The following is a 25,501-nucleotide window of genomic DNA, read 5'->3' as shown; positions in this document are numbered from 1 at the left end:
TCAGATTTTGCCTGAAAAGCCCCTGGGTTCTGTCAAATATTACCCCAGGAGCCCGTAGTTTCTATCAGATATTACCTTAGGAACCCCAAGTGTCTATCAGACTTTAACTCAGGAGCCCCTAGGTTTGCTCAGATTGTCCCTCATGCCTTGTGAGTTTCTGTCTGATTTTTCCTCAGGACTCCTTGTGAGCTGTCAGATTTTACCTTAGGACGTCCAAGCTTCTGTCAGATTTTACCTCAGGAACACCTAGGTTTTCTCAGATTTTACTTCAGGGGCACAAAGTTTCTGTCATATTTTAGCACAGGAGCCCAAAGTTTCTGTCAGTTTTGACTTCAGTTGCCCTGGATATATGTCAGATTTTAACTCAGGAGACCCAAGTTTCTTTCAGAGTTTATTTACCTCCAGACTCCCGAGTTTCTGTCAGATTTCACCTCAGGAACTGTGAGCTTCTATCAGATTTTATGTCTGGAGCCCAGAGTTTCTGTCAGATTTTACCATATGAGCCCTTGTTTCTGTCAGGTCTTACCTAAGGAGCCCCTAAATTTTGTCAGTTTTTAACCTCAAATCCCCAGGTTTCTGTCAGATTTTACTCCAAGACCCCCTAGTTCCTGTCAGAAATTACCTCAGGAGCCCCTAGTTTCTGTCAGATTTTTACCTCAAAGTCCCAAATTTCTCTCAGATTTTCCCTCAGGAGCCCCTACATTCTGTCAGACTTTGCCTCTGGAGCCCCATGTTTCTGTCAGATTTTCCTTCAGGACCCCCTAGGTTGTCAAATTTTACTTCAGAATTGCAGTTTCCATTCAGAATTTACCTCAGGAGTGCCAGGTTTCTATCAGATTTTACCGCAGGAACCCCCTGTTCCTGACAGATTTTATCTCAGGAGTCCTTAGTTTATGTCAGATTTTACTTCTGGAACCCCCAGTTTCTGTCAGATTTTACCTCAGGAGCCCTGAGTTTCTATCAGATTTTACCTCAGAAGCTCAGAGTTTCTTTCATATTTTACCTCAGGACCCCCTAGTTCCTGTCAAAAATTACCTCAGGAACCCCAGTTTCTGTCAGATTCTACCTAGCAGTCCTGCCTTTCTGTCAGATTTTACTCCAGGAGCCCCGAGTTTCTGTCAGATTTTGCCTCAGGAGCCCCCATGTTGTGCTGGATTTTACCTCAGATCTCCTAAGTTTCTGTCAGATTTTTACCCCAGGAGCCTCTAGATTCTGTAAGATTTTATCTCAGGAGCCCCAAGTCAGTCAGAATTACCTTAGGAGTCTCGAGTTTCAGGAGCCCCAAGTCAGTCAGAATTACCTTAGGAGTCTCGAGTTTCTGTCAGATTTTACCTCTGGAGCCCCTAGTTTTGTCAGAATTTACCTCAGATTTCCCTAGTGTCTGTCAGATTTTACCTCAGGAGCCCCTAGATGCTTTTAGATTTTAGCTCAGCAGCCTCTACTTTCTGTCAGATTTTAACCCTAGAAATCCTGAGCTTCAGTCAGATTTTACCTCAGCCGCCTCTAGTTTCTGTCAGTATTTGCCTCTGAAGTCCCTAATTTTTGTCAGATTTTACCTCGGGAACCCCTCGTTCCTGATTTTATCTCAGGAGTCCCTAGTTTATGTCAGATTTTACTTCTGGAACCCCTAGTTTCTGTCAGGTTTTACCTCAGGAGCCCCGAGTTTCTGTCAGATTTTACTTCAGGAGAACCCAGGTCAGATTTTACCTCAGGAACCACATGTTTCTGTCAGATTTTACCTAAGGAGCCCCTAGTTTCTGTCACAATTTAACTCAGGAGCCCCTGATTTCTGTCAGATTTTACCTGAAGAGCCCCTGGGTTCTGTCAAATAGTACCTCAGGAGCCCGTAGTTTCTATCAGATATTACCTTAGGAACCCCAAGTGTCTATCAGACTTTAACTCAGGAGCCCTCAGATTGTACTTCATGCCTTGTGAGTTTCTGTCTGATTTTTCCTCAGGACTCCTTGTGAGCTGTCAGATTTTACCTTAGGACGTCCAAGCTTCTGTCAGATTTTACCTCAGGAACACCTAGGTTTTCTCAGATTTTACTTCATGGGCACCAAGTTTCTGTCATATTTTAGCACAGGAGCCCAAAGTTTCTGTCAGTTTTGACTTCAGTTGCCCTGGATATATGTCAGATTTTAACTCAGGAGACCCAAGTTTCTTTCAGAGTTTATTTACCTCCAGACTCCCGAGTTTCTGTCAGATTTCACCTCAGGAACTGTGAGTTTCTGTCAGATTTTATGTCTGGAGCCCAGAGTTTCTGTCAGATTTTACCATACGAGCCCTTGTTTCTATCAGGTCTTACCTAAGGAGCCCCTAAATTTTGTCAGTTTTTAACATCAAATCCCCAAGTTTCTGTCAGATTTTAACTCTGGAGCCCATAGTTCCTGTCAGAAATTACCTCAGGAGCCAACGTTTCTGTCAGGTTTTGCCTCAGGAGCCCCTAGTTTCTGTCAGATTTTACCACAGAAGCCCCTAGTTTTTGTCAGATTTTACTCCAAGACCCCCTAGTTCCTGTCAGAAATTACCTCAGGAGCCCCTAGTTTCTGTCAGATTTTTACCTCAAAGTCCCAAATTTCTCTCAGATTTTCCCTCAGGAGCCCCTACATTCTGTCAGACTTTGCCTCTGGAGCCCCATGTTTCTGTCAGATTTTCCTTCAGGAGCCCCTAGGTTGTCAAATTTTACTTCAGAATTGCAGAGTTTCCATTCAGAATTTACCTCAGGAGTGCCAGGTTTCTATCAGATTTTACCACAGGAACCCCCTGTTCCTGACAGATTTTATCTCAGGAGTCCTCAGTTTATGTCAGATTTTACCTCAGGAGCCCTGAGTTTCTGTCAGATTTTACCTCAGGACCCCTTAGTTCCTGTCAGAAATTACCTCAGGAACCCCAGTTTCTGTCAGATTTTACCTAGCAGTCCTGACTTTCTGTCAGATTTTACTCCAGGAGCCCCGAGTTTCTGTCAGATTTTGCCTCAGGAGCCCCTATGTTCTGCTGGATTTTACCTCAGATCTCCTAAGTTTCTGTCAGATTTTTACCCCAGGAGCCTCTAGATTCTGTACGATTTTATCTCAGAAGCCCCAAGTTAGTCAGAATTACCTTAGGAGTCCCGAGTTTCTGTCAGATTTTTTTGTCAGAATTTACCTCAGATTTCCCTAGTGTCTGTCAGATTTTACCTCAGGAGCCCCTAGATGCTTTTAGATTTTAGCTCAGCAACCCTTAGTTTCTGTCAGATTTTAACCCCAGAAATCCTGAGCTTCAGTCAGATTTTACCTCAGCCGCCCCTAGTTTCTGTCAGTATTTGCCTCTGAAGTCCCTAATTTTTGTCAGATTTTACCTTGGGAACCCCTCGTTCCTGATTTTATCTCAGGAGTCCCTAGTTTATGTCAGATTTTACTTCAGACATCCCTAGTCTCTCAGATTTTACTTCAAGAGCCCTTAGTTTCTGTCAGTTTTACCTGAGGACCCCTTAGTTTCTCTCAGATTTTACCTCAGAAAGCCCTAGTTTCTTTCACATTTTACCTGAAAACCCCCTAGTGTCTGTCAGATTTTACCTCTGAACCCCCTAGTTTCTTCCAGATCTTACCTCATGATCCCAAAGTTTCTTTCAGATTTTACCACAGATCCCTTTATTTTCTGTTAGATTTTTCTCTCAGAAGCTTCTAATTTCTGTCTGTATGTACCTGAATATATCCTAGTTTCTTTAAGATTTTACCTCATTACCTCCTTGTTTCTGTCGATTTTAACTCAGAACCCCTTGTTTCTATCAGATTTTACTTCATACCCCCTAATTTCACTCTGATTTGGCCTCTGGGCTCCCTGGATTTTTTCACATGTGACCTGATTGCCTCCCAGTTTCTGTCTGATTTTATCCCAGAGCCTCCTGTTTTCTTTCATATTGACTGTGTGGATCACAATAAACTGTGGAAAATTCTGAAAGAGATGGGAATACCAGACCACCTGATCTGCCTCTTGAGAAATCTGTATGCAGGTCAGGAAGCAACAGTTAGAAATGGACATGGAACAACAGACTGGTTCCAAATAGGAAAAGGTGTACGTCAAGGCTGTATATCGTCACCTTGTTTATTTAACTTATATGCAGAGTACATCATGAGAAACGCTGGGCTGGAAGAAGCATAAGCTGGAATCAAGATTGCCAGGAGAAATATCAATAACCTCAGATATGCAGATGACACCACCCTTATGGCAGAAAGTGAAGAGGAACTCAAAAGCCTCTTGATGAAAGTGAAAGTAGAGAGTGAAAAAGTTGACTTAAAGCTCAACATTCAGAAAACAAAGATCATGGCATCGGGTCCCATCACTTCATGGGAAATAGATGGGGAAACAGTAGAAACAGTGTCAGACTTTGTTTTTCTGGGCTCCAAAATCACTACAGATGGTGACTGCAGCCATGAAATTAAAAGACGCTTACTCCTTGGAAGGAAAGTTATGAGCAACATAGGTAGCATATTCAAAAGCAGAGACATTACTTTGCCAACAAAGGTCCGTCTAGTCAAGGCTATGGTTTTTCCGGTGGTCATGTATGGATGCGAGAGTTGGACTGTGAAGAAGGCTGAGCGCCAAAGAATTGATGCTTTTGAACTGTGGTGTTGGAGAAGACTCTTGAGAGTCCCTTGGACAGCAAGGAGATCCAACCAGTCCATTCTGAAGATCAGCCCTGGGATTTCTTTGGAAGGAATGATGCTAAAGCTGAAACTCCAGTACTTTGGCCACCTCACGCGAAGAATTGACTCATTGGAAAAGACCCTGATGCTGGGAGGGATTGGGGGCAAGAGAAGAAGGGGACGACAGAGGATGAGATGGCTGGATGGCGTCACTGACTCGATGGACGTGAGTCTGAGTGAACTCCGGGAGTTGGTGATGGACAGGGAGGCCTGGCGTGCTGCGGGGGACCAGCCCTGGCTGATCCAGGGTATTCGAAGGCGAAGGCGAAGATCAGCGTAGGCGAAGATCAGGAAACAATTGCTTAATTAAATGTTAATTAAGGATATAAAGAGTAATAGAATGAGGATAGCTCAGTAAAATTCAGTGAAGAAAAGAGGCTGAAATAAGGATAGCTCAGTGAGGAAATTCAGTGGAGAAAAGAGGCTGAATAATTCAGCCAGAAGGTAAGAGAAAGAACGACATGGTGAGACCAAGTTTCGGTGAACAAGGCCCGCACTTTATTTTCCAAAGTAGTTTTTATACCTTAAGTTATGCATAGAGGATAATGGGGGAAGGGGTAGAGTCAGGCAGCAAGCCAGGCTTTCTTCCTGCAAACTTATCATATGCAAAAGCTTAGGTGATTTGCATCATCTTCTGGCCCGGAGGCCTGTTAACATTTTAAGACCTTTTCTTCAGAAAACTTATTTTTCTCTAAAGGTGATTGGTCAGGAGCCACCCTCCAAAAGCATTAGATAAAGTTGCATTCCTACAGCGCAAAGATGTGGTGGGCTCTAACAAGAAAAAGAATTAACTCAAGGGTCCCAGGTTACAAACATTAAAGCTACTACTTACACCAATTATATTAATCAATACACTGCCAGGGACACAGCAGGTAAGGGATATGGAAACTTAGCAGCAAACATTGGCCCAACAAGTGAAAATCCCTTCACCAATACAATTTCTAATCAATCTTTTAACTACTCAAAAGAATCTGTGTTTAGACAGTTTAGAACATCTCCTGCCTCTCACAGTTGGGAGGCTCTGAACAATCACATGTGGCCGGAAAAACGTATTCAGGCAGGCTAGAGGATTTCCAAAGGAGTTTGTAGGTTAAACAGTGTCACACCCAGGAATTATTAACTGGAGCTCTAAGCTAACTCTTTTTTCAGAGAGGTAGTGGGGGACAGCCCCCCGTAAAGTCAGAGGTGTAGGTGAAAGCACAAAGCAGAAAGTAGGCAGACTCTGGTTTTGGGGGTAGATTGCTCGAGAATTTCCAGGGAGACTCCTGAGGCCTGATCCCGCCTTTGCGTATGCCGAGCCTCCTTCCTCATGACCTTTGCCAGGGGCGGAGCTCGCTCCCCGCAGCGTGCTGCGATTCATGGGGTCGCAAGGAGTCGGACACGACTGAGCAACTGACCTGACTTGATCTTACCTGATCTGATTGCCTCATAATCTCTTTCGGTTCATTTTCCCCTTAGACCATTTTGCTTTCATTTGATGTTGGAAACAACTGGAAATGTGGAAAATCTCAATAAGTTGGTGAGTGAAATCAAGAAAATTGTCCCTTTCAAGTGTATTCTTCCCTTATTCTATTTAACAACGTTAAAGCATTTCTCAATGGGATTGTGGTTTGTTTGAAAAGTGGTTTTCATATGACAACCAGGGATATGTAGCTCTGTGGTCAAACCAAGAATAAGTTGCAAATCACTTCTGAAAATCAATCTTCTATCAGAGAAATGTCATGATCACTATTTGTTGTCTGCCTCCTGTCTCATCCACTACAGCTCTCTGAGTCCCTGAAAAACCATTACATCTGAGAAGTATGCTCAGCAGGTTGATAAGCTGCGTCAAAAAATGCAACGCCTGCAGCTGGCATTGGTCAACAGAAAGGGCCCAGTTCTTCTTCACAATGCCCGACCACAGGTCACACAATCATTGCTTCAAAAGTGAACGAATTGGGCTACAAAGTTTTGCCTCATCAACCATATTCACCTGACCTCTGGCCAACTGACTGCCACTTCTTCAAGCATCTCGACAACTTTTTGCAGGGAGAATTTTTCCATAACCAGCAGAATGCAGAAAGTGCTTTCCAGGAATTTGTGGAAATCTGAGAGAGAAAGGACTTGAGAAAAATACTTGAAGAGATAATAGCTAGATAATAGCTGAAAACTTCTCTAACATGGGAAAGTCAATAATCAACCAGTCCAGATAACGCAGAGAGTCCCAGGCAGGATAAACCCAGCGAGGAATACCCCAAGACACATAGTAATCAACTTGTCAAAAATTAAAGGCAAAGATAAAATATTAAAAGCAATAAGGGAAAAACTACAAATCACATACAAGCAAACTCCCATAAAATTGTTAGCTGATTTCTTAATAGAAATTCTACAAGCCAGAAGGGAATAGCACAATATATTTAAAATGATGAAAGGGAAGAACCTATAACCAGGAATACTCTATGCAGCAAAACTCTCCTTCAGATTTGATGGAGAAATCAAAAGCTTTTCAGACAAGCAAAAGTTAAGAGAATTCAGCACCACAAATCAACTTTACAACAAATGTTCAAGGAATTTCTCTAGGCAGGACATACAGAAGAAGGAAAAGGCCTATACAAAACAAACCTCAAAACAACCAAGAAAATGGTAATAGGGTCATACATATGGATGACTACTTCAAATGTAAATGGGTTAAATGCATGAACCAAAAGACATAGACGGGCTGAGGGTGAAAACCTGTGCCTGTATGTATTCCACTTACTACATCACTCTGCTTGACCCCAAATTATATGCAGTTATCTTGTATTATTAGGTGAATCACACTCCCATTATGGCTTGCAATTGTAATTATTTTTTTTATTTTTTGGTTTGGCTATTGATTGTGAAAACTTCTAGACATCTTTTACTAATGTGATTATCTATTACTCATTAATACCATTTTATCATGACTGATCAACAGAAAAAGTATAGAATTCTAGATCACCAAAACTACCATTTAATAGGAAAACCTGTAGTCACTTTTAAGAATCCAGATGAATATCAGAATTATCTTGGAATTTGTTGAAAAATACAAATGCCTAGGTATTACTTTTATCTCCTAAGCTGTAGATATGTTTCTAATGAGCAGCCAGGTGTAAAGGCAACTGGACTATCTGATGATCTTTTATCTAGTTTGTTTCACTTTTTCAGTTTCATATTCAGTGCTCCCATTTCATTTAGTTTAGGTTTTCCAATTTCTCCATCTCTTCTCTTTCTGTTGTTGTTCTTTCTCAGCTTTTATCAAGGGTAGTAGAGAAGCTTTTGTATACACATATATAAAAAATATGTTACTGTTGTTCAGTCACTAAGTCATGTCTGACTCTTTGCGACCCCATAAACTACAGCACACCATTCTTCTACTCTTGTAAATGTTTAGAGAAACAAAAATAGTAAAGCTAATTTTTTTTTTAGTACGCTGTGATTTTAATAGTTGAGAATTAAAGTGTTTCATTTCATTGCAAAGAAGTCAGCAAGAGTCCTTTCAACTCTGCTTCCTTTCAGCACATAACTTTCAACTGGGGGTGAGCATCTTTCCTACGGATGACCTGGCAGAGTTGTCACTCGGCTTCCTAAGCCTGGATCTGTGTCCAGCGTCTCATGCTTTGGGCTTTCAGGCCTGACGTTCCCTCCACGTTTCTTTGTTGTGAAGGTATCTGTTGGCATCACTGCCTCTGGGACATCTTCATTTCTTATCACAATTCTCTTCATTCAAGCTTCTCCAGGAAGCTGCATTTCAAATCAGAAGGACAAGCAAACAATGCCTCATGTGTGGCAGACAGGAAATCACCAAGTTTCACCTTCCTGGCCTCAGTTTCTCCCTCAAGAACTGAAACACTGGCAGAGGTCTTAGACTGTTTTCCTTCCCACGTGCAGTGACTTAGGCTCAAAAGGGTGTCACAGAGCAGGCCACGGGAGGTTGTCACGGGAACGACTGCAGGTCCAGGGCTTCCTAAGACATCCCTGGCCAGCCTGGTAGGGCAGTGTGCCCAGGGAAGTCGCCTGAAGTGGCAACTGCCCACTGTGCTTGTGGGCAGTGGACAAGGTCTGGGATGAGAGCGGACGACAGGAGCTTCCATTCTGAATGGAAGAGACACCATTCTCCACTGTCCCGGGACTCAGCAGGTCTGGGGGTCCTGCCAGGTCATCCAGGAAGATGGGGAAGGGTGCACTATTTGGGGAGAAGTCCAGAAAAACCTGCACTCACTGGTGCCTCGGCTCAGCAGCTGTCCTCCGGAGCTCAGACTCAGACCGTCTGCTGGCAGGTGGCACTGCCTGCCCCCCACAGGGGCAAGGAGGCAGATTCACTGATGGGGTGGCGTGGAATGGAAGTCGGGGTGGGATGAAGGGGCCCCCGAGATCTGGAGGGAGGGGGTGAGACATAGAAAGCCCTCACCACCAATCCTCTACCCACCCCGCCTCTGGGTCTGTGCTTCCAAAACCCCTTTTCCTCTGTGGGTGGGGTGTCAGGGGCCCAGGGCCCCCTGAGCAGTGCTTCTTGCCCCACCCCCACCTCCCTTATAAGATAAGATGTCCCTCCCCTTGATCATTCCAATGCCCCCTACTCTCTGGACTTTGCCACTTCTGTGACCCCAGGGGCAGTGGAGAGCAGACCAGGGTCAATTAGACCGTCCTCTCTCCAGATCATGCCTCATTCTACCCCTCACCCTCCGCATCTCAGGGGCACCTTCATCCCACTCCACCCCTGATTTCCATCCCACGCCACCCCATCAGTGACTCTGCCTCCTTGCCCCCATGGAGGGCAGGCGGTGCCACCCCCTCTACTTGAGTCCCCTGCCCCACCCCCCGATTCATTTTCAGCTTTTTAAGAAGCCAAACAATTTCTGCGTCTGGTTTCCTCACCTCTGTCTGATCTCCTCAGCCCCTCAGATGTCCTCAGCTTGAGCTGGTCCTGAGCACAGGCTTCTCCTGTTTCCACCAAAGGTCCCCTTCAGACTAAGTCAGGGCAGAGCATGGTCACGGAAAATGTGGGCAGGACCCTCTGAAGCGGTGCCCCTCAAATCTGAGGATGTTACACCTCGGCCACCAGGGGGCACCAGGTACCTGGCATCCAGGGTGACTTTGGCACTTCCTTCCTCCCGGCCCCTGGAGGGGAGCAAGTCTGGCTTCTGGATAGACGTAAGAGCCAGGTGGCTGAGGATTCTTGCCTGGATGGGTTACAAGCCAAGCAGAGCCCTCCTCATTCATGCTGGCCTGGGGGGGCCTCCTTTGAATCCTCACTCATGCCTAGAAACCCTTGGCATCCTCAGACAGTGAAGCTGTGTTTTTCTGAAGGTGGGGTCTGGCGCTGTGTCCCTGTCATCCCAGAGACCCTAAATCTCTAACCAGAGGCCATTGGCAGCTCCTGGTGGCTAAGAGTAAAGGCAGGGCAGTAGGGATGGCTGTTTTTCCTGGCTCTCCCTGCCATTTCGCCAGACATCCCTGTGCCTGTGAGCTAACAGAGCTTAAGGTGTCCAGCTACACACATGGATGGAAGGATGGATGGATGAATATATTGTTGTTGTTCAGTCGCTAAGTCACGTCTAACTCTTTGTGAACCCATGGACTGCAGCTCGTCAGGCTTTCCTGTCCACCACCATCTCCCAGAGCTTGCTCAAACTCAAGTCCATTGAGTTGATGATGCCATCCAACCATCTCATCCTCTGTTGCCTCCTCCTCCTGCTCTCAATCTTTCCCACCATCAGACTCTTTTCCAGTGTGTCAACTCTCTGCATCAGATGGCCAAATTATTAGAACTTCATCTTCAGCATCAGTCCTTCCAATGAATATTCAGAGTTGATTTCCTTTAGGATGAACTGGTTTGATCTCTTTGCAATCCAAGGGATTCTCAAGAGTTCTCCAGCACCACAGTTTGAAACCATCAATTCTTCAGCGCTCAGCCTTCTTTAGGGTCCAACATTCATGTCTGTACTTGACTCCTGGAAAAGCCATAGCTTTGACTATACAGACCTTTGTCAGCAAAGTGATGTCTCTGCTTTTTAATACATTGTCTACATTTATCATAGCTTTTCTTCCAAGGAGCAAGAATCTTTTGATTTCATGGCTGCAGTCACCATCCGCAGTGATTTTGGAGCCCAAGAAAATAAAGTTTGTCATTGTTTCCTTTGTTTCCCCATCTATTTGCCATGAAGTGATGGGACCAGATGCCATGATCTTAGTTTTTTTGAATGTTCAGTTTTAAGCATCGTTTTAAGCATACTGTTGTGCCATCTGGACCTAGGATTGTCACCTGGAACAGAGCTGATCAAAACTCAATGTTTTCATCTTGGAACAGGAGGCTCAGCCCTCCCCTCCTTCCTCTCATCCAGACTCATTCAACAAACATTTGTCCTTGAGCGGCTGCTGGTGCAATGGTCAAGAAGGTATGTGCTCATAAGTTTTAGGGTGGAAACAGAAAAACACCAAAGCAAAACCAAAACAAGACCATGGTTTTAAAGAGTGAGGTTGTAACTGATTCTCTGAAGAAAACAGAGCGAAGAACGCCTCTGCGGGACTTGCACTGGAAAGGGGATCCCTTCAGCTTTGCCCATCATTGGCCCCGGAGTCACCTCTCTTGTGCTTCTGAAACGCGTGTGCCCCTCGGTATAAACAGCTGCCTCACACGTGACCTGGCGCCTAGGCTGTGGGGTGAGTTATACTGGGTGAGGGTCGGTCCACCTGGTGGGGCAGGTGATACATCCCATCCCAGAGGGAGTTAAAGGACAAAGAGACACGAGTTTAGAGGGGATTGGGGCAGGGAGGGCGGCGGGGGCGTGGTGGGGGCGGTCTGGTACTGAGCTGGGCGGGAAGGGGAGGGCAGGAGGGAGGGATTTCCAGCTGCCACTCAGCTGCCTCCCTGGGCTTGGTCGGCACCGTCTGCAGCCACCAGGGGGCAGTAAAGGCCAGGATTTGGGGAAGGTTCTGGGGGCCTATACTGTCCCACGTGAAGGCTCAACAGGCTTCCCCAGTGGTTCAGTGGCAAAGGACCCAGCTGCCAGTGCAGGAGACTTGGGTTCAATCTCTGGGTCAGGAAGACCCTCTGGAAAAGGAGATGGCAACCCACTCCAGTTTTCTTGCCTGGAAAATCTCATGGACAGAGGAGTCTGGTGGGCTACAGTGCATAGGGTCGCAGAGTTAACACCATATAGCGACTAAACAACGGCAAATGAAGTTTCACCGGCTGCTTCTCCCAGATGCCTTTTTATGTCTCAAAGCATTTGCGCGCCAATAAATTACCTTCAGAAGTGCGAACAAGCGGCCAATGTCTCAGGCTCGGGTCTCAGACTCACAGCACTGCCGAGAGGGGATGGAGGGGAACACGAGGACTCTCCCAAGAGACGGGGACAAGAAGGAGTTGGGGGTCGAGGAGGAACCCACTGGGAGTTTGGGACAAGTAGAACAGACTATTATCCACTGGATGGATAAACACCAAGGTCCTATGTACAGCACAGGGAATTGTATTCAATATCCTGTGATAAACCGTGTTGGAACAGAACATGAAGAAAGAATGTGTCCGTGAGTATAACCGAATCACTGTCTTCTACAGCAGAATTAACACTACATTGTAGATCAACTATACTTCAATATAATCTTTTGCTTTTTTCTTTTACTTTTTCTTGTTGGCTATGCCTCGCAGTATGCAGGATCTTAGTTCCCAGACCAGCGATCAAACCCGAGCCCCATGCAGTGGAAGCTCGGAGAGCTAACCACAGGAGCACCAGGGAAGTCCCTTCAGTAACAGTTTTCTAAAACAGAAGGAGCTGAGGGGTAATGGTCTCCAGCTCTGCGTGTGACTCCTGGAATGTGGGACAGCTGGATCTTTGAGCCAGCGGGGCCCCAGTTCTCTTCTTTGCAGATCAGCCAGCCCACTGGACGTTCTGGGATTTCTCCCCCAGGAACCACGATGACTTGTGGAAACTTGTGGGGTTCATTCCCCACATCCTGTCATGGACTTGGTCTGTCCTCACTCAACATGTGAAAGAGTTAAATCTCAGGAAGTTCTGCTGTCCGGGGAGGGAGAAGTATCTAGAACAAAGGGCCAGTTCAGAGAGGGTGAGCAGAGGGGGTGAGGAGGGGCAGGAGCAGGAAGCAGATTTGCATGGGGACCCCGCCCTCCTCTGGGGGAGGGGATAAGAGGGATCTGAGGACCAGGCCCAGGGCTGCGGGCTCAGAAGGCAGCGTCTGGAGCGTCTCCACCATGGTCTGGGCTCTGCTCCTCATCACCGTCCTCACTCAAGGCTCAGGTGAGGCCTCCAGGGAAGGGACCCCAGGGACCTGACTGATCCCTGGTGTCTTTGTTCTCAGGGTGACCTGGGCCCCAGCAGGGAACTGACCAGAGTGTGTTTCTCCTCTTTGCAGGGTCCTGGGCACAGTCTGGCCTGACTCAGCCTTCCTCAGTGTCTGGGAATCTGGGACAGACGGTCACCATCTCCTGTGCTGGGACCAGCAGTGATGTAGGGGCTTATAATGGTGTGGGCTGGTACCAACAGCTCCCGGGCTCAGCCCCCAAAACTCTGATCTATAATCTCAACAAACGGTCCTCAGGGATCCCTGCTCGGTTCTCTGGCTCCAAGTCCGGGAACACAGCCACCCTGACCATCTCTGGGCTCCAGGCTGAGGACAAGGCCGACTATTACTGTAGCTCATATAAAAGTGGTGGTACTGTGCACAGTGGTCCAAGCTTATGAGGAAGTGAGACCAAAACCCACCTGAGGTCACAGGCTCCCTGTTGCTCTGACTCTGCTGGCAGCTCGTCTGCATCTGATGTTGAAGCATCAGCAGCTGAGAAGGCACCTGAGGACCCTTCAAGGGATGAGGAGAAGAGGAAGGGGTGGTTTCATGGTTGTTGTCCCTCCTCTTTAAGCCCCATCTGAGTGGGAGCATGACCCAAGAACATAGTCACGGTTTGTGAGGAAGCTGCCGCGTGGGCCTGTGCTGATTCTCCAGTGGGCCCCCACCTGTGTTGCCCCTCTTTGCTTCTAGACCAACAACTGCGATCAGCCTCAGCAGGTTCCTGGGCTGAGTAGAGAGTATGAGCCACAGGAGGGACACTGCACTGCAGGAACTGCTTGGTTCTCCTATTTCACAGGGACAAAAACCCCTAGACCAAACGGGGAGGGGACAGGAAGGGAGCTGGTTAGTGGTGGGTGGAGCATAAAGCTGGATCAGCTGGATTCATTGAGCTGGGCTCCCTTCACTCAGACTCTGCGTTTCACGTTACCTGCAGCTGGCAGGGGTGGCAGAGGGTACAGGGAGTCCCAGTGGTTTGGTTAATTAGTTACTGGAAGCAGAGTCCAAAACTCGATCCTTAGTGAAAGGTTGTTGCTGAACCATGAAAGACGCTGGGATTGCTGGCCTCCAGAGGAGAGGAATTCGATCAGGGGCCAGTGACGAGGCTTGATCACTCAGAGCTTTTGAGTAATAAAGTTTTATTAAAGTATAAAGAAATAGAGAAAGCTTCTGACATAGACATCAGAAGCAGGCAGAAAGAGTGCCCCCTTGGTAGTTTTTAGCAAGAAGTTATACACCTATGAGCAGGCTGCTAAAAGGAAATGTCTCAAAACTCAGAGAGTGGCACCAGGCCCCTCAACCACAACACGCATTTTGAGATAATATTGGCACAAGGTAAGTCACCCCAGGCCATAAAACATTTGACATGATTCTTAAAGAAAGCTAGGTTTCCAGGCAAATACATAGTCTCATCAATATAGCTTAAGAGAACATTTGCATGAGTAAAACAGACTGGTTTGTTGAGCCATTACAGTTCTCAGCCTTAGGCGGAATCAACTTGAAGGAAAACAGAGCCTAGGGCAAGTACATAGTTCATTAACGTAACTTACGAAAAGCATTTCCAAAGGAAAACTTGAGCACTGCTTAGCTCAAGGTTTGAGAAAAGTTGAGTTCTGGTGGAACCAGGTGTCGTCATGGCAACATAGATTGTAAAAGAAACCTCCTTATAATTCTGTATAGAGAAGGGAAAAAATCGGACACTTGTAGTTTGTTTAAGAGAGAGAGAAAAAACGCCTGACGCTTGAAGCCTGTTTCCCCCATTTGGAGACCCACGCCTTCCTTCCTGTTCCCCTCTCACTACTGAGTGAACTAGAAGGCCCAGACCTGTCTGCCTGAACACAAAGCGACTCAGCACGCAAGGAGATTGGAAGGTTGGAGTAGACTTGTGCCTTGAGACCTGCTGCCCACCCTTGGAGGGGGTTCCAGGTGGTGCAGTGGTAAAGAATCAACCTGCCCAGCAGGAGACCGGAGTTCACTCCCTGGATGGGGAAGATCCCCTGGAGAAGAAATGGCAACCCAGTCCAGTATTCTTGCCTCGGAAATCCCACGGATAGAGGATCCTGGTGGGTTACAGTCCATGGGGTCACAAGAGTAGGACACAACTTAGCAATTAAACCACCACCAAACTCCTACTTTGCCCCAAAACCGTCTAGGTCAAGTGAACAAAAGTCTAACTCAAGTCACAGCGCCTGGATCGATTTCCAGCCTTGAGCCAGGTTGGTGGTGGTGGTGGTTTAGCCGCTAAGTCGTGTCCTGCGCTTGCGACCCCATGGACTGTAGCCCGCCAGGCTCCTCTGCCCACTTGCCGAAACTGGAGAAAGCCCACTCCACAATGAAGACTCGGTGCAGTCAAGAAGAAATATAAATAAATAAATTTTCTAAAAAAGGGCTAAAAGTGCTTTAAAAAAAAAAAAAAGACGGAAGCTTATTTTACAGGGAATCAACCAGAGGCCCATGGTCAAATCTATCAGGCCTGGAGTCTGGGGAAAGGAGACTTTCAGACTTTTGAGTAGCAGGGGGCACCGTGAGTCCCTGTTTCCTTCTGTGGGAGCTGGCCCAGCTGAGTGTCTTTTCATCTGACGCCATTTTCATTTCCCGTAAGTGGTCCTCACGCATGTGTCAGGAGCCATGAGGGCCCTCACGCCCGGGGACAGAGGGTGACAGCCGAAGGAAAGCAGACACGAAGCCCTCACCACCCGCCTCCGCCCACCCTTCATCGGGCAGGGGTCCTCAGCTGGGACCCAGGCCTGGTGCAGGCAGGAGGCTGGGTGGGTGGGGGATGGGCCTGAGGGCCGCTCCTCACTGAAGAGACAGGGGAGAGTTCAAGGTGCAGGAGACCAGCCCCAGCCACTAGCCCCTCAGGAAGCAGTGCATGTAGAAGCATCACCAACACGTCTTGGACCACTGTCCCCTTCATGGGCCTCTGCACAGGAGAAGGCAGACTCCCTGGGCGGTGCGGAGGGGGCCTGGGCAAGGGGCCTTGTGGAGGAGTTGCCCTAACAGTGGTGCCCACGGGCGTCTCCTGTTCTCTTCGGCCATCAGCTCCCAGCCTGTGGTGACTCAAGACCCTTCCCTACGCTGTCATCCAGGCCGACAGTCAGCCTCACCTGCATCCACCCCAGTCACTCTTTACGCTCCATCCTCGGGGGCACAGCGGCCTCACCATCGCTGGGGACAAGGCTGAGGACCCTTGTATAGTCTGGTCCAATGCACCTGCTTCACACTCACAGCTTCTCACGGGGGCTGGATCAGCCTGGCATAGCCCACTCCATCTTCCTCCCGACCTGGTCCTTCCAGAGCCCAGAGCCTGGGTCAGCTCCACAGACAGGGCGTCCCTTCCCCATAGGAAGAGCAGCTCCTTTCTCAGCTGACCGTGGGCAGAGCACAGCGGGGACAAAGACCAGATCAGAGGCTGAGCCAGTGATGACCTTCACAGGTCCGTCCAGCCATGCTGATCCAGCGTTTTCAAGCAAGACCTCTTTAACCTGAGACTTCAGGAGAATGCTTTTCAAGGTCCACCAGAAAGAACCTCTTCCTCCCCAAGGGAACTTGGCATTGTTATTCGCTCTCTCAGCCCCTGCCTTTCCCCGTCAAGGCCGCTCCCTAAATCCTGTGCTGCACGCACAGCAGAAAATCTGCAGATATCTGGGGAAGGCATCGATGGTCAGCACAGGGGACAGTAGACAGCGCTCAGGCCCAGAGGACCTTCAGCCACACGCAGCAGCTGAACCTCCTTGAAGATCTTCAGGCCCCGGATAAAGTAGTGAAGGTCAAGCCTGGCCTCAACCTACCTGTGGCAATCCTGCTCCGCTCCTCGGGTGCCATCCTGGGCAGCTGCAAACACCCAGATTTATTACCCAGAAGCTCCCCCGTGCCACTACCTGACCACATGTCACTCCTGCCCTTCGAATTCTTACCTCAGAGGCAATATCACACTGGCCCTGAGCTGCGTCTGAACTCCAGACCCCTCAGGCTGTGCCCGTGTGTGGGTGCTGTAAGCGACGAGGGCTACCAGGAACACCTGTTCTGTTTCAAAGTGCTGCCCCAGCCTTGAGAGCAAACACCACAATTACACCGAAGGCTTGTCCTCCTCTGAGACAAGGTCCGGGGAGGAACTGGGTTGCTACCTGGACAGCTATTGACCATGATTTGCTGGCCCATGTTTCTCCTTTTGACCCATGTTTTTCCATCACATACAAAAAGAAAATCCAGACCATCACATACAAAAAGAAAATCCAGACCATCTCACTGGTTTGCTCAACAAGCCACTGTCCAAACTCTTAGAGGTGCAAGAGGAAATTTCTGGGTGTCCTACAAAAACAGTGAACTTTCATCCAAAGAAGATTTCCCTGGAGAATATTTGAATCACCATGTGATGACCTGGACCAGGGGATAAACCTCCTACTTGACCCAGAATTCCAGCGGCTGCAGGGGAATGTCCACATCAGAAATAGAAAAATGTCACCTGTGAATTGCTTTGAAAAGAAAAGGCAGAACTTTCCTCCAGGTACACCCCTGTCTAGCTTGAGAGCTGACGTCTAATATGGAAGATGGAGGCAAAGTGAGGGAAAACTGCCATCAAGAATATTGACAATTCAGTTCAGTTCAGTTCAGTTCAGTCGCTCAGTCGGGTCCGACTCTTTGCGACCCCATGAATCGCAGCACGCCAGGCCTCCCTGTCCATCACCAACTCCCGGAGTTTACTCAAACTCATGTCCATTGAGTCGGTGATGCCATCCAGCCACTCGTCCTCTATCGTCCCCTTCTCCTCCTGCCTTCAATCTTTCCCAGCATCAGGTTCTTTTCCAATGAGTCAGTTCTTCGAATCAGGTGGGCAAAATGTAGGAGTTTCAGTTTCAGCATCAGTCCTTCCAATGAACACTCAGGACTGATCTACTTTAGGATGGACTGGTTGGATCTCCTTGCAGTCCAAGAGACTCTCAAGAGTCTTCTCCAACACCAGAGTTCAAAAGCATCAATTCTTCAGCACTCAGCTTTCTTTATAGTCCAGCTCTCACATCAGGTGGCCAAAATATTGAAGCTTCAGCATCAGTCTTTCCAATGAATAGTCAGGGTCGATTTCCTTTAGGATTGACTGGTTTGATCTCCTTGCTATCCAAGGGATTGTCAAGAGTCTTCTCCAGCACCACAGTTTGAAAGCATCAATTTTTTGGGGCTCAGTCTTCTCTGTATTCCAGCTCTCACATCCATATATGACTACTGGAAAAACTGTAACTTCAACTATATGGACCTCTGTTGGCAACATGATGTGTCTGCTTTTTAATATGCTGTCTGGGTTTGTCATAGCTTTCCTTCCAAGAAGCAAGTGTCTTTTAATGTCATGGCGCAGTCACCATTCACAGTGATTTCAGAGCCCAAGAAAATAAAGTCTGTCATGTTATCACTTTTTCCCCATCTATTTGCCTGAAGTGTTGGGAGTGAATGCCAGGATTTAGCTTTTTTAATGTTGAGTGTCAAGCCAGCTTTTTCACTCTCCTCTTTCACTCTCATTAAGAGGCCCTTTAGCTCCTCCTCACTTTCTGCCATTAGAGAGGTATCATCTGAATATCTGAGGCTGTTGATATTTCTCCCAGAAGTCTTGATTGCCGCTTGTGCTTCATCCAGCCCAGCAGTTTGCATGATGTGCTCTGCATGTAAGTTAAATAAGCAGAGAGGCAATATACACTTCTGACGAGCTCATTCCCAATTTGGAACCAGTCCATTGTTCCCTGTCTGGTTCTAACTGTTGCTGCTTGACCTCGGGTGACCTGACGCTGGGTTGACCCTGGCCTCTCTCACCTTCTTATCCACTTCTCTTCCCCCGAGCCCTCCCTCTCTCTGGCCCCTCACCCTCCTCCCCTCCCTCCCGTCCCCCTCCCTCGTCACCTCCTTCTCCTCCTCCTTCTTCTTCCTCTTCTTGCCTTCCTCTCTCTCTTCTTCTGAACATGTTTGGATTTCTCCTCAAGGTTACAGTTTTATTTAAATCTTGCATTACATTTGCATGTTATACGTCTGTCCTCTACTCATAAGGTGATCCTCATCGTTTTCCCCTGTCCATTGTGTGTCTGTCTGTCTTTATTCTTTAATGGCCATAACACCAGAAGTAGCCGTGCTGTGACCATCACTGCCCCAGGTGTCTCGTGTGGCAGCCCGAATCCAGCCCACCAGCTGCAGGACTGAAGCCCTCATTTCCCCAGACACGGGGGTCCACAGCCCCAGATCCCGGTCTTACTTCTGCTGTAGTCTCTGGCCCCGGTGACACTCCCATCCCAGTGGCAGATGCAGCTATGCACCTGTGTGTGGAGTGGGGGATAGAGGCAGGGCCCCTGCCCCCGATTTGAAGGGCTCTTAAGAGCTCACTGGTCGTAGCAAACACCTTCTTCCAGCAACACAAGAGAAGACTCTACACGTGGACATCACTAGATGCTCAACACTGAAATCAGATTGACTATATTCTTTGCAGCCAAAGATGGAGAAGCTCTATACAGTCAGCAAAAACAAGACCAGGAGCTGACTGTGGCTCAGACCATGAACTCCTTATTGCCAAATTCAGACTTAAATGGAAGAAAGTAGGGAAAACCACTAGACCATTGAGGTATGACCTAAATCAAATCCCTTATGATTATACAGTGGAAGTGAGAAATAGATTTAAGGGACTAGATCTGATAGATAGAGTGCCTGATGAACTACGGATGGAGGTTCATGACGTTGTACAGGAGACAGGGATCAAGACCATCCCCATGGAAAAGAAATGCAAAATAGCAAAACAGCTGTCTGAGGAGGACTTACAAATAGCTGTGAAAAGAAGAGAAGCGAAAAGCAAAGGAGAAAAGGAAAGATATTCCCATTTGAATGCAGAGTTCCAAAGAACAGCAAGAAGAGATAAGAAAGCCTTCCTCAGAGATCAATGCAAGAAAATAGAGGAAAACAACAGAATGGGAAAGACTAGAGATCTCTTCAAGAAAATTAGAGATACCAAAGGAACATTTCATGCAAAGATGGGCTCGATAAAGGACAGAAATGGTATGGACCTAACAGAAGCAGAAGATATCAAGAAGAGGTGGCAAGAATACACAGAAGAACTGTCCAAAAAAGATCTTCATGACACAGATAATCATGACTGTGTGATCACTGACCTAGAGCCAGACATCCCGGAATGTGAAGTCAAGTGGGCCTTAGGAAGCATCACTATGAACAAAGCTAGTGGAGGTGATGGAATTCCAGTGGAGCTATTTCAAATCCTGAAAGATGATGCTGTGAAAGTGCTGCACTCAATATGCCAGCACATTTGGAAAACTCAGCAGTGGCCACAGGACTGGAAAAGGGCAGTTTTCATTCCAATCCCAAAGAAAGGCAATGCCAAAGAATGTTCAAACTATTGCACAATTGCGCTCATCTCACACGCTAGTAAAGTAATGCTCAAAATTCTCCAAGCCAGGCTTCAGCCATACGTGAACCGTGAACTTCCAGATGTTCAAGCTGGTTTTAGAAAAGGCAGAGGAACCAGAGATCAAATGGCCAACATCCACTGGATCATGGAAAAAGCAAGAGAGTTCCAGAAAAACATGTTTCTGCTTTATTGACTATGCCAAAGCCTTTGACTGTGTGGATCACAATAAACTCTGGACAATTCTGAAAGAGATGGGAATACCAGACCTCCTGACCGGCCTCTTGAGAAATCTGTATGCAGGTCAGGAAGCAACAGTTAGAACTGGACATGGAACAACAGACTGTTTCCAATTTGGGAAAGGAATACGTCAAGGCTGTATATTGTTACCCTGCTTATTTAACTTATATGCAGAGTACATCATAAGAAATGCTGGGCTGGATGAAGAACAAGCTGGAATCAAGTTTGCCAGCAGAAATGTCAATAACCTCATATATGCAGGTGACACCACCCTTATGGCAGAATATGAAGAACTAAAGACCCTCTTGATGAAAGTGAAAGTGGAGAGTGAAAAAGTTGGCTTAAAGCTCAACATTCAGAAAACAAAGATCATGGCATCCAGTCCCATCACTTCATGGGAAATAGATGGGGAAACAGTGTCAGACTTTATTTTGGGGGGGGGGCTCCAAAATCACTGTAGATGGTGATTGCAGCCATGAAATTAAAAGATGCTTACTCCTTGGAAGGAAAGTTATGACAAACCGAGATAGCATATTAAAAAGCAGAGACATTACTTGGCCAACAAAGGTCCGTCTAGTCAAGGCTATGGTTTTTCCAGTGGTCATGTATGGATGTGAGAGTTGGACTGTGAAGAAAGCTGAGTGCCAAAGAATTATTCTTTTGTACTGTGGTGTTGGAGAAGACTCTTGAGAGTCCCTTGAACTGCAAGGAGATCCAACCAGTCCGTTCTAAAGGAGATCAGTCCTGAATGTTCATTGGAAGGACTGATGCTGAGGCTGAAACTCCAATACTTTGGCCACCTGACGTGAAGAGTTGACTCATTGGAAAAGACCATGATGCTGAGAGGAATTGGGGGCAGGAGGAGAAGGGGACGACAGAGGATGAGATGGCTGGATGGCATCACCGACTCGATGGACATGAGTTTGGTTAAACTCCAGGAGTTGGTGATGGACTTGGAGGCCTGGTGTGCTGGGATTCATGGGGTCGCAGAGTCGGACATGACTGAGCGACTGAACTGAACTGAACTGAGCTGAAGAGCTCACCCGTACCAGAGCTCCTCAGGTCCTCCTGCAGGCCTGGCTGTAATGGCCCCCAGGTCACCGTCCTGCCTCCTTCATCCCATCCTTTCACGACAGGCTGGGAGTGGGGTGAGGTGAGTTGTCTTGTATCTAGAATTTCTGCATGCGACCCTCAGAGTGCAATTTAGCTCCAGAGAACTGAGCTCCAAGAGTTCATTTTTTCCTTTTCTTCTTTATGATACTACCCTCTTCTGAGCAGAGACCTCATGTCAGGGAGAAGGGGACTCTGCCTTCCTCAGCCTTTTGTTCCTCCAAGACCCACACGGGGAGGGTCGCCTGCTTCACTGAGCCGGAAGATTCAATTGCTCATGTCCTCCAGAAACACCCCCCACCAGAGACCCCCAGAAATAAATGGAACGGCACCTTGTTTCCCAGACAAGTGGGACACACGTTATGAACCACCTCAGTGATTAAAATAGTAACCTCTGTGTATGTGTATTTACTGGAGAAGGAAACGGCAACCTACTCCACTATTCCTGCCTAGAAAATTCCATGGAAGAGAAGCCAGGCAGGCTACAGTCCACGGGGTCACAGAGACTGAACATACACAAGCACACGGAAGTGTATTTTGCAGTATTTTTAAATTTGTTCAGTTCAACATGGAGTACAAGAATTCAAATCGTGAAGTCAATTGACCAAGAAACCAGAAGAAATCACTGTGTTGTGATCTCTGTGGAGGTAACGTGGGTACCTGTACTCTGACCCTCACAGCCTCTGGCTCTCTCTCTACATGTACATACACATATATTTCCATGTATGTATGTATTCGGAAGATTTCACATACGTCTCACCAGTCCACAGCCCCCGCGTTCCCTGATGCCCAGAACATCTGTGATAGCTGTGAGTATTGTCACCAGATAAGATCTTCCAGGTTCCTGCGCTCACATTGGTTATCAGGTCTCTCTGATCCAGCATTTCTCAGCTAAGATTCCTTGTGACTCCTGGCTGCAGATTCTTCTGCTAAAGTCCCACAGAGAGGAGTGTGATCACTGTACACAGGAGGACCGTGGTTCTCTAGTGTGAGAAAAGCTAACTCAGCCCTTCACAGGGATGTGAATGTACCTGAGACAGTAATCAGTTATGCTGAGAAATCAGAGCTCTACTAGAGGCAGCACATGGGGTAGCCAGCAGGGGGCAGCAGAGCACGGCCAGGAGCAGCAGGTCAGAGGCTGGGCTGCCCAAGCGGGGCTTCAGGGGAACCAGCCCTGCGGGTCCACAGGTGTCCAGGGAGCAGCGCTTGGCAGGAAGTCAGGACCGGACAGGCCATCCCCTCAGGACTAGTGACCACCTCTGAGGGTCACATCCACAGTGAACCCCAGAGCACCATGCCTCAGTCCACGGCCAGGACGCTGCCAGGCTGACCGCCCCACTGGGGAGTCCAGGGGAGACCACAGGCCGGGGGGCTTGGGACAGTGATCATGTGGTCAGACACAGAGAAGGTGACAGTGACCTCAGTCCCTGAGGACAAGTCTGATGTGCAGACGTGAGAAGCCGAGGAGGAAGCTGGGGACAGACAAGGCTGATGGTGTGGTGACCCTGCCTCTCAGTGAGGGGCCCCCGGGGGTGAATTTGCATAAACCCAAACCCTCACTGCCCCCGCAAAGCTCTGAGAGGGAATAAAGGGGCTCGGAGAGCCCAGCACTGCTGCGGGCTCAGAGGCAGAGCTCGGGGCGCGTCCACCATGGCCTGGACCCCTCTCCTACTGCCCCTCCTCACTCTCTGCGCAGGTGCGGCCCCCCAGCCTCAGCCCCCAAGTGACCAGGCCTCAGGCTGGCCTGTCAGCTCAGCACAGGGGATGCTGCAGGGAATCGGGGCCGCTGGGAGGAGACGCTCTTCCCACACTCCCCTTCCTCTCCTCTCTTCTAGGTCACCTGGCTTCTTCTCAGCTGACTCAGCCGCCTGCGGTGTCCGTGTCCTTGGGACAGACGGCCAGCATCACCTGCCAGGGAGACGACTTAGAAAGCTATTATGCTCACTGGTACCAGCAGAAGTCAAGCCAGGCCCCTGTGCTGGTCATTTATGAGTCTAGTGAGAGACCCTCAGGGATCCCTGACCGGTTCTCTGGCTCCAGCTCAGGGAACACGGCCACCCTGACCATCAGCGGGGCCCAGACCGAGGACGAGGCCGACTATTACTGTCAGTCAGCTGACAGCAGCGGTGATCCTCACAGTGACACAGACAGACGGGGAAGTGAGACACAAACCCTCCAGTCCTGCTCACGCTCTCCTCCAGCCCCGGGAGGACTGTGGGCACAGCAGGGACAGGCCTGGCCCAGTTCCCCCGGAGCTGAGCCCCCAGGCGGCCCCGCCTCCCGGCCCTCCAGGCAGGCTCTGCACAGGGGCGTTAGCAGTGGACGATGGGCTGGCAGGCCCTGCTGTGTCGGTGTCTGGGCCGTGGAGTGACCTGGAGAACGGAGGCCTGGATGAGGACTAACAGAGGGACAGAGACTCAGTGCTAATGGCCCCTGGGTGTCCATGTGATGCTGACTGGACCCTCAGCAGCCAAAATCTCCTGGATTGACCCCAGAACTTCCCAGATCTAGATCCACGTGGCTTTAGAAAGGCTTAGGAGGTGAACAAGTGGGGTGAGGGCTACCATGGTGACCTGGACCAGAACTCCTGAGACCCATGGCACCCCACTCCAGTACTCTTCCCTGGAAAATCCCATGGACGGAGGAGCCTGGAAGGCTTCAGCCCATGGGGTCGCTAAGAGTCAGACACGACTGAGCAACGTCACTTTCCCTTTTCACTTTCATGCATTGGAGAAGGAAATGGCAACCCAGTCCAGTGTTCCTGCCTGGAAAATCCCAGGGACAGGGGAGCCTGGTGGTCTGCCATCCATGGGGCCACACAGAGTCAGACGCGACTGAAGCAACTTAGCAGCAGCAGCAGCAGCCCAATAAAACTCAGCTTAAGTAATGGCATCTAAATGGACCCTATTGCCAAATAAGGTCCACTCGCGTGCACTCTGTTTAGGACTTCAGTTCCTGATTGTGGAGGGTTCCCACAAGACGTGTGTGTATATTGGTGTTGCCGGAAAACAGTGTCAATGTGAGCATCCCAGACTCATCACCCTCCTACTCCCACTATTCCATTGTCTCTGCAGGTATTAAGCATAAAGGTTAAGGGTCTTATTAGATGGAAGAGGAGTGAATACTCGTCTGTGCTTAACACATACCAAGTACCATCAAGGTCCTTCCTATTTATTAACGTGTGTTTTAATCAGAAATATGCTATGTAGAAGCATCCGGACGATAGCCCATGTTACAGACGGGGAAGCTGAGGCATGAAGTTCTCAGCACCTTGTTTCATGTCAGACCTGAAACGGGGCAGAGCCGGCAGCAAACAAGGTTCCTCTTCCCAAGCGCCCGCTCTTCACCCGCTTCCTATGGCTTCTCACTGTGCTTCCTAAACTAAGCTCTCCCCAACCCTGTGGAGACAGGATTAGAGACTTTAGGAGAAAAGACCAGGAACATCCCACACCCGACCCGAGTGAGCCACTAAGACAAGGCTTTGTAAGGACAGAACCAGCAGGTGTCCTCAGCGAGCCAGGGAGAGACCTCGCACCAAAAACAATATTGTAGCATCCTGACCCTGGACTTCTGACCTCCAGAAATGTGAAAAAGAAACGTGTGGGGTTTAATCAACTCACCGGTGTTATTTGGTTATGACTGCCTGAGTTAAGAAGGAGTTGGGAACACTTGAGTGTAGGTGTTTATGGAACATAAGTCTTGTTTCTCTGAAATAAATTCCCAAGGGTATAATTCCTAGGTTGTAGGGTAACTGCCACAAATCTAGGCAGCTTAT

The 25,501-nt window shown here is 48.3% G+C and overlaps 1 protein-coding gene and 1 gene segment (V, D, J or C); both read left to right on the top strand.

Moving 5' to 3' along the window:
• Nucleotides 1-25,501, top strand: part of LOC113907274 (immunoglobulin lambda-1 light chain-like) — a 320,444-nt gene that overhangs the window by 228,602 nt on the left and 66,341 nt on the right. The gene's annotated exons all lie outside the window — the stretch shown is intronic.
• LOC113907283 lies at nucleotides 12,859-13,825 on the top strand. The segment is given in 2 exon segments: nucleotides 12,859-12,943; nucleotides 13,059-13,825. Coding segments are annotated over 2 exon segments (375 nt in total).

This window comes from Bos indicus x Bos taurus, chromosome 17, assembly GCF_003369695.1.
Source record: "Bos indicus x Bos taurus breed Angus x Brahman F1 hybrid chromosome 17, Bos_hybrid_MaternalHap_v2.0, whole genome shotgun sequence".
Taxonomy (NCBI): domain Eukaryota; kingdom Metazoa; phylum Chordata; class Mammalia; order Artiodactyla; family Bovidae; genus Bos; species Bos indicus x Bos taurus.
The sequence above is the reverse complement of the archived record's forward strand: the minus strand, read 5'-3'. Positions and strand labels throughout refer to the sequence as shown.